General features: G+C 35.3%; 1 protein-coding gene across 4 annotated transcripts in view; it reads left to right on the forward strand.

Annotated features, from left to right (window-relative positions):
- The first annotated feature begins 346 nt into the window (after window positions 1-346).
- Window positions 347-15393, forward strand: part of BIVM (basic, immunoglobulin-like variable motif containing) — a 44218-nt gene continuing 29171 nt past the window's right edge. For 2 of the 4 annotated variants that reach the window (XM_051984156.1, XM_051984159.1), the window contains exons 1-3: window positions 6346-6437; window positions 11597-12175; window positions 14852-14978. In XM_051984156.1, the coding sequence (XP_051840116.1) occupies window positions 11695-12175; window positions 14852-14978 (608 nt within the window). In that variant the 5' untranslated portion in view covers window positions 6346-6437; window positions 11597-11694. The other 2 variants (XM_051984157.1, XM_051984158.1) reach the window with 2 other exon arrangements.

The raw sequence follows: 15393 nt of genomic DNA on the forward strand, positions 1-15393 counted from the left end.
TCTCTCAGAAATTTATACCTTACTGGATATCTCTATCTTCACAGATCAGAATTTAAAGGTGAACAAAGCATCATTTTGAAATTTAATGATTCTTAACTGAGGTCTTGAACTCTTCGGGTATGAATATCTTTCCCTTCCCTTACTATTCTCAAAAAGGTGTGGGGGTGAGTATTGAAAGGAGAGGGTTTTTCTGGAGATAGGAAAAGAAACTTCAGTTCCCAGGGTCCTATAGGACAGAATTTGAGTGAGACGTTGAGAGAGGGAAGGAAGGAAAGGTTGCATTCTGGAAGTTGTAGTATTTCTAGACTGACTTGGGCTATTGTAGTGACCAGAGATCTCCATTAGACATGTTTGGGACTAAGGGAAAGAGCAGAGATCAGAGTTGGCCTTAAATATGTGTACTGCAGGCCCCCTCTCTCTGGATACAGACTAGGGATCATGGTTAAGGTATGTCTTTATATACTTAACTTCATGTTATAAGACCTCACAATAAACAAGAATCCTTAGTGGTACCAGACTGCTACTTACTTTAGAAGGGTAAAATCTGTAAGAGTTTATTGAAAAAAAAAAAGTTGTTTTTTTAATATAATAATTAACTTTGTTTCTTAAACAGTAGCCTAGAAGGTAGGCCTGTAATTTGAGCTCAGGGGATAAGAGAAGAAATGCTAGAGAAAACTAGATAATAGTTACATTCATCAGACTTTATGGAGGTTTTCCTTTAGCTGCTTTCTTTAGGATATTGTTTCTAGCTAAGTACAAAAAAAAAATAAGCCACATAGAATCTAGTTTGAGTTTTGAGGTTAGCATACTTTAAAGACAGTAATTGATTCTCCCATATAAAGGAGACAATGACATTGAGTATTATTGTGTTCCCACTTGGGTATCAGTCTCTTCATTAAATCAGGCTTTGTTATATATTTCCATATGTCCCTTTAAATCCCACATATAGCACTGTATTTGGCATTCCTAACATTTATTAAGCACCTACTATGTGCCAATACCATACAGGTTTTTCTAAGCAGCCTCCCTAAATACCTTCTTCACTATTTAAAATGGGAATGCAAAATTAGTATTAAAAAAAATAAAACTGCATCATGGTCTAGTGAAAAATCACAATGAACTTAGAATCATAAATTCCTAGGTCCAAGTCCCCACTTTACATATTAGGCAAATCACCTGATATCTATGCATCTCTATTTCCTCTTTTACTTTTATTTTGCTAGTTAGAAAGCATGGAATGATTGTTAGAGATGGTTAGAATCAGGAAAGATCAAGTCCTATCTTTGACACATATTAGATATGAGACCATGTATTCATCATTTAAGCTCTCAATATTCCCAGGCAACTTGTGAAATACATACAGGCTGGCTTTGAAAGAGGGAGTTTACATACTGGGTATCCCTGAAAGCATGATGAAGTGGAAAGAGTGATGTATTTAAAATCAAAGGATGTGAGTGAAATCCTGGATGTGCCATTTAGTACTTCTTTTGACCACAGGCAAGTCACTTTATTTTTTTTGAGCCTCTATTAAACTAGATGACAATGAATGTCATTAATCTTTAAATCTTTGATCTCATTTAAATGAAACTATATGTCTCATCTAAGAAAATATAACATTAGTACTTATATTGCCTGTTCCATTGGGAATATCAGAGTTGGAAAGGACCTTAAAGGCTATTTTGTCCAACACAAACTGAAGAAGAATCCCTACTATGACATTCCAAGAAAATTGTTATCTGAAGGATAACGATTAGATGCACAAGGCACAATAGTCAATGATTATAGTAATTTGATGTTTGATAAACCCAAAGATTCCAGCTTCTGGGATAAGTATCATTGGCAAAACTACTGGGAAAACTAGAAAATAGCATGGCAGAAACTAAGCATTGACCAACATCAGACATCGTATACCAAGATAAGATCAAAATGGATACATGATTTAGGCATAGAAGGGGATGCCATGAGCAAACTAGAAGAGCAAGTAATAGTTTATCTGTCAGATGAATGGAGAAGGGAAGATTTTTATAATGAAACAGAATATAGAGAATGTTATGAAATGCAAGATGAATAATTTTAATTATGTCTAATTAAAAATTTTTGCACAGAAAAAGCCAAAATGTAACCAAAATTCGAAGGGAAGCAGAAAGCTGGTATATAATTTTTACAGCTAGTGTTTCTGAAAAGACCTCATTTCTCAGATATGTAAAAAACTGAGCCAAATTTATAAGAACACAAGTAACTCTCCAATTGATAAATGCTCAAAGGATATGAACAGGCAATTTTCAGATGAAGTTAAAGCTTCTATGGTCATATGAAAAAAATACTTTAAATCACTACTGATTAGAGAAATACAAGGTAAAACAACTCTGAGATAAAACCTCACACTAGAAAAGAAAATTATAAATGTTAGCAAGGATATGGGAAAATTGGAACATTAATGTATTGTTGGTAGAGTTGTGAACTGATCCAACCATTCTGGAGAGCATTTTGTATCTATATCCAAAGGGCTATTAAATTGTGCATACCCTGTGATCTAGCAATACCACTACTTGGTCTTGTGTCCCAAAGAGATCATAAAAAGGGGGAAAGGATCCACATGTACAAAAATGTTTATAGCAGCTCTCTTTGTGAACTACCATGGAAATTGAGAGAATGGCCATCATTTGGGGAATAGCTGAACAAATTGTGGTATAGGAATATAACGTAACACTATTGTTTCGTAAGAAATGATCAGCAAACTTAGATGAACTGATGCTGAATGAAATAAGCAGAATCAAACAATGTACACAATTACAGCAATATTGTACAGATGATCAACTTTATTTTTTTATTAAAGCTTTTTATTTTCAAAACATATGCATGGATAATTTTTCAACATTAATCCTTACAAAACATTGTGTTCTAAGTCCCCCCTCCTTTCTCTTCACTCCCTCTTTTAGATGGCAAGTAATCCAATATATGTTAAACATGATAAAAATATGTGTTAGATCTAATATATGCATATATATTTATACAATTATCTTGCTGCACAAGAAAAATCAAATAAAAAGGGGGAAAATGAGAAAAAATAAAAGCAAGCAACAACAAAAAGTAAAAATGCTATGTTTGATCCACACTCAGTTCCCATAGTCCTCTCTCCGGGTGTAGATGGCTCTCTTCACAAGATCATTGAAACTGTCCTGAATCATCTCATTGTTGCAAAGAGTTACGTCCATCAGAATTGATCATTGTATAATCTTGTCATGTACAATGATCTCCTGATTCTGCTCATTTCACTTAGCATCAGTTCACATAAGTCTCTCCAGATCTCTCTGAAATCATACTACTGATAGTTTTTTTATAGAACAATAATATTTTATAACATTTATATATTATAGCATCCACTCAGTTTCCAGTTTGGATGATCAACTTTGATAGACTTATCCCTTCTCAGCAATACAATGATCTAAGATAATTCCAAAGGATTTTGTGTTGGAAAATGCTATTCATTTTCCAACTCTTAATGCAGATCAAAATATATTATTTTCCCCTTTTATTGTTGTTGTTGTCTTCCCCATTCTGATTCTTTTTTTTTTTTTACAACATAATAAATATGTTTAATATGATTGTATATGTATAACCTATGACATATTGCTTGCTGTCTTGAAGAAAGGGGAAGAGAAAGAGAGAGAAAATGGAAATCAGAATCTTATAAAAGTAAATGTTGAAAAACTTTCTTAAAAATAAAATATGAAAAAAAATTAAAAGAATGAAAAGAAGAAACAAGAAAAGTATTATCTGGTCTCCACTCCCCAAGAAATACCTGTTTTAAATCTAAACCTTCACAATTCTCGCAGCAAACTAAATCCAATTTAAACTTCCCATCTTTAGAATAAACCTAATCCAAATGTATTGTTCATATCAGTGATCTGTGGACTATATTGTTCATGGAGTTTTCCTGGCAAAGCTACTGAAGTGCTTTGCTATTTATTTCCTTCTCCAATGGATTAAGGCAAACAAAGTGATGTAATTTAAGAGCACCAGATCATATGTTTGGGTTTAGCCCCAGATGATGAGATTGAGGTTCAGGCATTCAATAGTGGGGTTCAGTCATGTGAAGAATTCACAAAGGCCAGTCTCTTTGGTAAAAGGTAGGGTTTTTTAGGAGAGGAGATTGTAGATAAAATTAAGAGATGCATTAGACACTAGAAATGCTAAATATGAAATAGAATTGGGAGAGCATATAACAATTAACAATGGGAAAGACAAGTTCCCTAGTAAAACTCACATTAATCAGGAGAAATCCGATCATGAAGCTAGAGTATGCCCTTGACTGTCAGGCTAAATCCATAGAAGAGTTTAAGCACTGTAAAACAGTTAGCTACAAGGAGAAAGACATGAGTCTTGGTGGGGAGGGATGAATGGAATGAGGGAAGACTGATGGGAAAACCACCTCTGCGAAGATAGAGTGCCTGGCAGGCTATAACTCACAAGTAGTTTAACAAAGATGGTGTGAGCCATGGACAGATTTGTAATGGAAATTTAACCTCAAGGATTTGGCATAACTCAGATTTCTGACTGGACATAACAAGGTGGGGGACCACATAACCTCCACAAAAGGTGGGACTATATTGTTGAACTGATCCCCATCAGTGCCCTTCCCTGCTTGCTTCAGGGAGTAATTCCCTAAATACTTCAGTTGTTCTCTTATCAATCCCACCTAGTTACTCAGGATCTCATCAAAAGGTTAAATGAATTGCCCTGAGATCAAATTTAACTCAGGTATTCTTGACTCCCTGCCCACCACAATATCCACTGCACGACCCAGTTGCTTCCTTTAATATTTAATCTCTGTCTCTGCATTCTTGGGAAGTGGCATATAATAAGTGTTTAATAAATAATTGCTAATTGAACAATTGATTGATTTTCCAATATTTTGAAATTTCATGTTGTTCGGCCATGTTTCACAACATGTGACTCCATTTGGTTTTTTTGGGCCAAGATAACGGAATGGTTTGCATTTCCATTGCACCACCAAACCTAAAACTTTGGGGAATTCTAAGGTGGGCCTGGCTGGCTAAATTTCCAAAAAGGTGTTCACAAAGAAGTGGGGTACCAGAAATTTATTTTTTAGGACAAAAATGACTTCAGTGGTTGATATTTATAGCTTGATCTTATTGGATCCAGTAACAATAGGGTCTTGATAATTTTTGTTAATGTAAGAAGTGCATAGAATTCCACCAGGGCCATTAAAGGCCTCCCTTAAGGATAACAAAAGGTCCATTTAAGGACTAGATAATTCTCTCGCTTCTCCTTGCTTGCCTCAGGCTTGGTCTCCAGATGCCATACAGTCTTTCAAGCTCTCTCCTGTTAATGGCTTTCCCAATAAAGCAACCTTATTCCCTACATTATGAGCAGATCAATTTATGAAGCAATGCTGGTCAATTGCCTACTATATCAGCCCTGAATTGAGGAAGGGAGTCTGGTCCCAATTTGTTAGGCCATTGGGCCTGCATTGCTTAATAAATCATTATGCTTTGAAGATGAAACCTTTGCTTTCCTCAGTTATTTATTCTTTCATGCACCATAAAAAAGGATCTTTTAAAAAAAAGCCATGAGGGCCTGCCCTATAAAATGAGCCTTTCTGTCATTAATATTGTAACATGAACTTCAAAACAGGAAAAGGGACATGATTTAAAATTCTTTGCAGTCTGACATGTCAGACTTCATGTCAATCCTAACTTCATAGCGCAGAGCTTCTCACATAGTAAAGGTCTAATAAATGCTTGCTGAATGGCTGACAGTTCCTTCGATCCCTTTAAGATCTCGGTTGCCCCATTCTGGGCTTGCTACAGCTACTTAAGTAAGAAATTGAGGAAAGGACTATAAATGCTACTCAGTTCTATTAACCCCTTTGGGGACTTTCCTCATTCCAGTCTGCTCTGGCCTCCTACATTTCATTTGTCCACGTCTCTTTTCAGGCTCAGTCCCAGAAACCGGCTGCTACTTTTGTCTCTCGCCTCCTCTCTGGCTGCCACTAGGCTTTTAGACATGATTGGAGAGTAGGGTAACCGGCCCCTTCGAAGCAAGGCCAGAATTCATTTTTGCTTTAGTGAATAAATGAATACGACGCGTACAATCTTTCCTGCGGCAGCTACTGTGACCTTTCCCCCAGGACACAGAAGCTGGCAGAAAAAATAAATGCGAATCCACGGTAAAAGACCGCACATCGTCCTCCCTCCCGCTCTCCCGCCACCCTTTTGGGATGGGAGCCCAGAGCTTCCGGTGCTGGGGACAGGGCGGTCTATCCCTGCATCCTCTGACAGGCTGTGCCTTTCTCCACCCCCTCTCTTACCTAGCCAACCCCGGGGAGGTAGAAACCACATCTCCGGAGGGGAGGGAGACGGGCTAGCCGGGGCTCGAAGCGCGAGGCTGCTCTGGCTCTGCTGCTGCCCGGGGTGAGTGAGTGAGTGAGTGATTTGCGTGCGTGCTTGCGGCCGGTCCCGGGGGTACCTCTCTAGCAGCTCGCTTCTTTCCCTCACCGAGGCCCTGCTGTGCAAACCCTTAGCCGCCGCCGGACCAGCAGGCAACACTGTCTTGTCGCTCCCCGCTTCTCCCGACCTGTCGCGGTGCTACTTCGACCCGGAGACAAGGTCTGAGAATGATGACCCTAAGTCTCCTACCCTCCTGCCCCACTTCCCTCCCCCGCTGCCGGCCTCCGAGCTGAGCCCAAGGAGCAAGGGACCAAGGGTCCCTGAGTTGCAGGAAAAGAGAGGGAAAGCAGTGTCGGGTCCTCAGGCCCCCTCCCTCTCCCCACAGCGCCCCAAGCAAGCAGGATGCTTCTGCCTTATGTACCCCTTAGCAGGAGCCTGGCGTTGGAAGAGACCTTAGAGGTCAGCTGGACAGTCCAGGCTTCCTCTTGGAGATCCTGAGCTCGGATTTTGAGTTAGGAGGGAGGAGGGGAAAGAAAGAATATGGCTTTAAGGATAGATGAAAACTGAGGTGTACCGACGGGGGAAGGGGAATGGAGGGGAGGAAGGCTAGGTGCAGTCCTGTGGTTCGTTGTTGTCTAATAAGACTAAAGCTATCGAGAGAGGTAATATACGATCTAGTCCTGGTTCTGCTGTTGACCGGATATTTGACCTTGATAAAGTCATTTAATTGCCTCAATGCCTCACTTTCTCCCTATGAAAAAACTGGTACACGACTGAAAGCTTGAGGGGTCAATATTGACTTTTGGAGCGCATCTCAGTGCATCTCCCTCTTTAAAATCGAGATCAAACAATCACAGCTCACAAAACAGCAGGGACAAACAAGTTAGGTGGTTTTCTGCTTTGTATAGTGTTTTTTGTTTTTACTGGTTTTAATGTGATTCTTTTAAACAGTAAATTTCTGCTTTTAAAATATTCATCTGAGGTTCAGTTTACACACAACTTTTCAGGAATGACTCTAATGCCTAAGGTGAGGAGCACTTGTTATAAATGTGTTTATAAATAAATTATGAAGGGCTTTCTTTTAGAAGAAACCAGAACTGAGCTCACGGTTTCAGGTGCATTTCATTAACTCTTAAACGGCAATGTCTCACATAACCAGGCAATCTGTCAGGAGTGCCTTTGATAAATAGAAGGGAAGAAGCTTCAGAAAAAAAGCCTAAATAGATATAATGAAGTTAATAATAACAATCCATTTATATAATGCTTTCTTATTTATAAAGAATGTCCCCCATAGCACTCCATTAGGTAAGTAGTGAAATTATTATCACTATGTAAAACATGAAGAAATTGAAGGTCATAGAAGTTAGGTGACATGCTCCCAGAGCTAGTCATTTATCAGATCCAGGATTTGAACCTAAGTTTTCTGACTTCGCTATAAGAAACACTTTATTCTTATTTTAGGTATAATTTGAAGAAGTTTAGTTATTTGTTTTCATAGTCTTTGTCAGATTTCAAACAGAAAATTAGGAGGTGCTTCTAGAGATATCAGAATGGAAATTATTACATGATTAATTAATTAATTCATTCAGTATCTATTAATGCCAGTTATGTTCAAGGTACTATATTGGTTAAAGAGGATACAAAGATAATAATTAAAACACCTATTCCTTTAAGGAAACACTCTATACTGGGGGTAAACAATATACAAAAAAATGCTAATATTAAATACAAGAATTAGAGTATCTGATTTGGATTTTATGTATAGTTGAAAAAAATTTACTTCTAAGTAGCATAATTCTACTTTTGGAGGGAGACTACCAAGACCTGGGGGATCAGGAAAAATCATAATTGTTCTTTAATTGAGAATGAGGAAAGATATTGAATATTATAAAAACAGACAAATTATATGTTCATATATAGCAAGTTATTCTACATACTTCAGTAGCCCCTGAAAGAATCACAATTTTATATTATTGTACAACACTTGATACTTAAATGTATGACCTTAAATGAATGGTGAAGAAAAGTTTCAATTATGTTCAATAGATTAATTTGAGAAGAAAGAGAAATATGTAATAAGTCTTAGAAAGTCTTCCATCAATGAACTGGGCAAGTTATTTTTTCTTTCTGACATTTAATCAAGGAAATTTTAATATCAGGAAAATAAAGCATTATGTTACTTGAACAGCATAACAATGTTAGGAAAGAGATAAAAGACTGACCTCCTTGTCTTCTAGATTGCTTTCTTTTAGACTTCAAATTACAAGAAAAAGTTGTTTAAATACATATGTACATATATGTATATATAAATAAATACATGTCTTTGTTTATGCTTGTATATGTGTATATGTATGTACATTTATATATTTACCTAAAGATTTAATCTCACAGTTGATTTTATATTATTTGTAATAAAGGAGAACGAGAACCGCATGGATAATAGAACTCTATACATAATATTTAAATCTTAGATAAACCAGAATTTTCATCTTTTTCCTGCTAGTCCAGAGCTGGTAACAAGTACAAACACGAGAAGATTGGTATTTAATACACTTCCCCAAGTGTATTGGAGCTGTCAATGAACAAGGCAAATATTGAGCATCCAAGCTCAATTAGAAGGCACCTCAGGAACCATCTTGTCCAACCAAACATCAACAGGAATCTTTTCTCCAATATCCTCACCAATGATTAGTATACTTCTAATTGAAGGTCTCTAGGGATGGGCACCATGGGCATCTGTTTGAGATTTTTATAGAGCTCTAATTATTACAAAACTGTTTCTTATACTTAAGTGAGATTGGAATGAAATAATTTGGAGGCAGAAGGAAGAGGAGAGAGGTCAGACAATTCATGGGCCTCTCAGGAGAAAGGTCAGAGAACAGCAACTGCCTCTCAGTCTCCTTGTATTATCATCATCTTCTCATGTGAAGAGATCCATACTACAGGTCTGGGTTAGACATCTAGCAGCTACTGGCAGGTGGCTCCCATGTCACAACATTTGCTTACATATGAATTATTTGACCCTGATGAAAAAATATATTACAGTGTTTTAGGGCACAGAGAAAATTATTATCTTTTTTACTTATTGGACCAGAGTACCTGTAGTTCCATTGCTAACTAGTTCTCATGGCTAACTATCATAGCTAACCACCATAGCAAACTTCTGGTCATTGGATAGGGAACTGACCAGTGGAGTTTCTGATTTGGATCTGTCTGTGGTAGAAAATTTTTCTCTGTAATTAGTATATAAATGTAAACAAAAGTTGCTATTATTGTATATGAGATTTTAAAAATCATTATTGATGAAACATCACATATATGCTAATGTATCCCATTACATGTGAACCATCCTTTACAATATGTAATGAGAAGAAAAAAAAGTTCAGCAAAACTATAATCATATTTTTATATATATAAAATATATATATATATAAATTTATATAAAAATATAAGCATATTTTTAAAAAGTTTGATATTATTTTAGGCAGTATTCCATACCCATGGATTCCAAACTCTGCAAAGAAGTTTCTTATATATCTTATTTGGGATCAAGATTGGTAATTATAATTTCCTAGTATTCAGTTTTGATTTTTTTTTACAGTAATGTTATGTTCATGAAATACTCTTTGCAAGGCTATTCTCCAATTGATGGCTATTTATTATTTTATTTCTTTGCTACTGCAAAAATTGCTACTGAGAATATTTTGGTATATATAATGGTCTTTATTTTTGTCATTGATCTCTTTTGACCATGGGCCTTGAAGTGGAATCTCTGAATCAAAAGTTAATGGCATTTTAATCACTCTTTACATAATTCCAAATATTAGACTTTTAATACATGATTGTTGACTTTTCTTAACTTTTTTGTGTATAAGATAGCTCTCTAAGACTATAAGATACAGAATAAGTCTGATCTGTTTCAGTAGAAGTAAATTCCATAGAGTTCCTGTACAAATGAAATCAAAATTTACTTCAAAACAATAACAACATATTTGCTTAAGAAATGCTAAGGTAAGAAAGTAGTTTTAAAATTCACTGTGATGGGTTTAAAGTGGATTAATTCTCTTCCATTGGATATAATTAAATAGTAGAATGGGTTTTGGAATCATTTAAAAATGAGATCTCATATAGGTATATGTGTTTGTATAATGAATGAATTTTGTTAGAAAGTTCTTAGTCTGAAAATAGGTATTTGCTTCTCTCCCACCCCCCACTTTCACCTGCCATTCTACCCACCTAGTCCAGTAAATAAGCAGTTTGCTCAAGGGCCTACAGCTAGTAAGGGGAAGATTCAGGAACTCAGGTTTTCTTATTCTGGGTCCATACTAGTTTCACTTTACTTTTTGGCCTCTCAGTAGATTTCATTAATCCTTTAAATACTTGTTATTTTCTATATGTTTTGATAAATTTCATAAAAACATTTTTCTTTCTACTTAGGATTGGGATGGGAGTTAGACTACATGACTGGTCAGGTTCCTTTTACCTCCAACATTCGGTGTTTCTATAAATAAGGAAATGGATGAAGGAGCTACCTGTTTTGTCAAGAGTTGGAAACATCAAAGAATGGTAGAACAGGGATTAAGTCATTTGAAAGTCTGTGCTCTGAAGTTGTGTGTCCCCTATAGAGCAAGGTTTTTTTTTCCTAGAGCTACTTTTGATTGTGTTCACCGGAGGTTCTCTGTTATACATTTTCTCCATCTCCAATTCCCAAATCTTTTATTCAATTACTTGTTTAAACTTTTCTTCATTTTCTTCCAAAGGTAACCTGTCTGGACTTGAAAACCACCCCTCTTCTTAAACTGTTAAGATGACTTCTCAATAGGTGACAGATTTCTATATAGGTTATTTATATTTTGATGATTGAGACTTTTTAGTAAAGTAATGTGAACTTCATCTTATATATTTTGAGTTTGTATAGCACCTCACCTTCAAAAAAACAAAGTTAATAATTTCCTGCCACCTAGCACAATGATTGTCACATAGTAAGCACTTAATAAATATTTGTTGATTGAGTTTCAAAAGATATGCTTCATTTTAAAGTAATATAAACAATGGTTGCCTATTGCTTCAGAGGCCATTTATAACAAGAGTCGAATATCATTTACTAATTAACATTTCATTTTTCTTTGGGGCATGTGTTTGCTTGCTGATCTGTTTCTCTTTATTCCTTCCCCTTTATTTAGGTGTTCCAGATAACCCCATGTAAATCTTTGGAGGATGCTGTAGGGCTGTTGAAGTTGTAAGAAGTCTTTCTGGAAACAACATTTTGCCATTTCATTCAATGCCTAACATTGCAGACACAGAAAGATCAAATGATTCTGCAAACAGTGACCATAAGCCTGAAAGAAAGTCTCCAGAGCAGAATTTGAAAGTTACTGTCAAATCCTTCTGCTCCACCGATGCCCCAACAACACCACTGGGTTCTGGTGGAGATGGTCGTTATCCATGGAGTTGTCCAGTGACTCATACTCGGGAAAAAATCTATGCCATTTGTTCAGATTATGCCTTTCTCAACCAGGCAACCTCAATCTATAAAACTCCAAATTCTACTCTTTCTTCTTGCCTTACCAATAGCACTTCTGTAACTGTTGGAAATAATTCAGCCAGATACATTGGTATCCCAACTAGTTCCTCAGAGATCCTCTACAATGAAGATAGTAACTTGGAAAGCTTATCTAATAGTTTTGGCAAGCTGCCACTTGCCTGGGAAATCGATAAGTCTGAATTTAATGGAGTGACAGCAAACTTGAAAAATAAATCAGGTAAGGAATTCAATTTAAAAAAAAATGCTGGCTTTTAGTGAGCACATACTTAGAGAAATAAATGGTTTAAATATTTCTTTCCCCCAGTTACAAAGATTAAAATTGTAACTTAAAAAAAATAAGCCTCTCTATTTTATTTTGGAAGCAGCTCTGTGTACTATTTTGATAACTTAAAGTTAATACCTTTTTAAAAGAATCAGTGTACTTCGTTGATGTATTTCCTTTGTACATTCAGGAATATACAATTTTGTATAACACCACCCTCTGTATTATATGTTTATTTTCACAGAGCTTTACATATATTGATAATGGGGGTGATGTATAGAATATATAGTTTTATGATCAGGGTACAAATGATCAAACTGGGACTAAGGAAGTTAAATGAAATGTCTCACTTCACTCTGAAAACCAGTGGCGAAGGTCTACCAACCTGATAGTTATTTTGGGAAAAGTGTTTCTAAATCTTAAAGTGATTTATAAATGCCTCAGTTCCTTCTTCCTTTCTTCAGTAGTCAGGTGGTTGGGTTGGGAGTGAGTGATACAGGTGGAGGGAGGAAAGTAGAGATGATATGTTCTTGGGATTAGCTTGTGGTAAACTTTATACATCTTTTCTCCCACAGTCCTCTACCCCAATTGCACCCTAAGAATATCTAGTAAGCTAAATGATCTGCCTTCTACACCACTAAATGAGATTGAGGCTTTGAGCTTGCTTACTATTAAGTTAGAATGCTTGGTTTTCATGGCACATGCATATTTGTAATGTATGATAGACATATATCTTATTAGAATTATAGGAGTTAAATGCTAAGCAAGAGAGAGAATGAACAGATGAACGCTAACAATTATATAAGCTATTTGAGCTATGATTAGGGGAGTTGGGGTGAGATTGGCTTTGTACAACCCTGAGCTTGAGTTTCAGATCTCTTTCTTGTCAGGTCCCAGATCCATTTTTTAAGTGACTTAAAGTGTCACTTAAAGTGACTTAGAAATCCAGGAAGCTTGGCAGGAGATAGGTTTTCTTAACTTTGTTCTGGAAACCAAGTCTCACAGCTAAAAGGGGGGAAAACATTCTTTGAATCTAGGCTATGATGAGTGAAAGGGACCTTGGAACTGATGTAATTCATTGCCCACTTTTTTTCATATGAAGGAATCAAGAAATCAGGGAGCTAAGTATCCTGTTTGGCATAAGAAGCTTTGATAATGTTTTGCCAGAAGTGGTTAAGTCCTATGAAAAATTAGATTGTATCAGAGAAGGATCAGAAGAAGTGATTCAAGGGGAAAATATGTTTCTATACTTAAAGTTTTCATTGCCACAGAATTTCATCTAGAATAATGAAATTCCCTTTTTAACAATAAAATATATGATATTACTCAATAGATGGCTGCATTATGGATGGTTACAATGTAGAGCAAGTTTGCTAATATGGATTAAAGTAGATGCCCAGTGTTTTACTGGTATTTCTCTTATAACATAGCTGAATATTTACATTTCAGGATTGCTAACAAAAATGAAAGATGTAGCATGAGGGGTAGAATTATGTAGTCATGAAGCCTTAGATTTATATCCTCTGTTACACATTAACTATATAACTACATATTAGATTTTTCTAAATACTGAAGATAAACATGAGCTGCTGATCTAAATTAATGGAGAAAATTCTATACTAGAAATCTCTTAAAATCTCTAGTGCAATCCTTGTTCTGTACTTGCTGTACTCATAAACTCTTGAAAAGACTCATGATAAGAGAAAGTACTAGTTTTTAGTTAATTCATATCAATAAAATAATGCATATTTTATTTAAAGAAAAACACAAGATGTAACCAAATATTTTAAAATATTTAATCTAGTCAATCATTTCAATTTACTTATTTTTAAATAAATACATAAAGTACTAAGCTTGCACTCCAGAAGACCTAAGTTCATAACCTGTTTCTGATGCTAATTTTGTGAGCATATGTAAGTAAATCATGGATCTTCTTTCAATCTCAGGGTTCTCATTAATAAAACGGAGACAATAATATCTGTTATACATAACTCACAAGTTATTATAAGGCCCAAATGAAATATTGTTTGTAAAGTGCTTTGTAATCTTTAGAGTGGAGTATAAATGTCTGTTATTATAATTAATTTAGTGAAATTTCAAAGAAATTACGATTTCATTGTCTCTGTAAAGGTTACAGATGTTTTTGGCTCTAGTCCTGGAGCCATTGATGTTTTTAAACACTGTGTATATGTAATTATTTTTAAAAGTCTGTGTTCTGAAGTTTCAAATATGGTATAATTTTTCAGTATTAACTTAGTGCTTTTAATGGTTTTATTACAAAATATAATGTTATGGTCATGTGAATGAAATTATTTTTAAAAGACTACTTAATTATTCTTCCATATTGTTATCTCACTTTCCAGATGTGAGTAAAGTTTGGTAGATAATTTATAAGCCAAGTGACAGAAATATGATGCTCTGAAAAAGATACATTTTTAATATTTCAGCTAGAAATTTCTTTTTATAGCAAAAGTACATTCCAAGAATTAAAATAGTTATTTAAATATGCTTGAGGGTATCATTTTTAATAATTTTGTCAAAATCCCTCTTAGATTTTACTGTACATTTGCAAGTGATTGTAATTTGAACATTATATGAAGTAGTTAGTAATTCCAAGATTTCCTTTTTCAGGCAATGTGAAGAAACAAGTTTCCAAAAAAAAGACTTCAGAAAAAAAGGGAAAACATAACAAGGAGTGTCCTCAGTATTCTACTCTTGAAGACATTAAGCAGCGGAAAGTGTTAGACCTCAGGCGATGGTAGTATTTTGATGGCAGATATCAAATAGTTAAAATCATAAACTTAAATATGTTTGTTACTCACTAATTCATATGAAATTTCAGTGCTAATATGGTCAATGCCTATTTTACATGTAGGGAGTGAATATAAAAAAAATATAAAATAGTACCTGTCCTTGTGAGGCTTGAAGCTTGATTATAGAGAGAGGAAATACACATAAAAGACACATAACAAAGTATATGCAGTTTCAAATTCTTTTGCTATTTTAGTCAAGTCACTTAATTTCTGGACTTCACTTTGATTTGCAAAATCAAAGGAATCGTTATTAACCTCTAAGGTCTTTTCTAGTGAAGTGGATATAGTCCTAGGCTTAGAATTTGAACTCGGTTATTTTTTTAAATTCTATCTCAGGCATGTACCAAAATTGTGATGCTG

This window comes from Antechinus flavipes, chromosome 3 (genome assembly GCF_016432865.1).
Source record: "Antechinus flavipes isolate AdamAnt ecotype Samford, QLD, Australia chromosome 3, AdamAnt_v2, whole genome shotgun sequence".
NCBI lineage: Eukaryota > Metazoa > Chordata > Mammalia > Dasyuromorphia > Dasyuridae > Antechinus > Antechinus flavipes.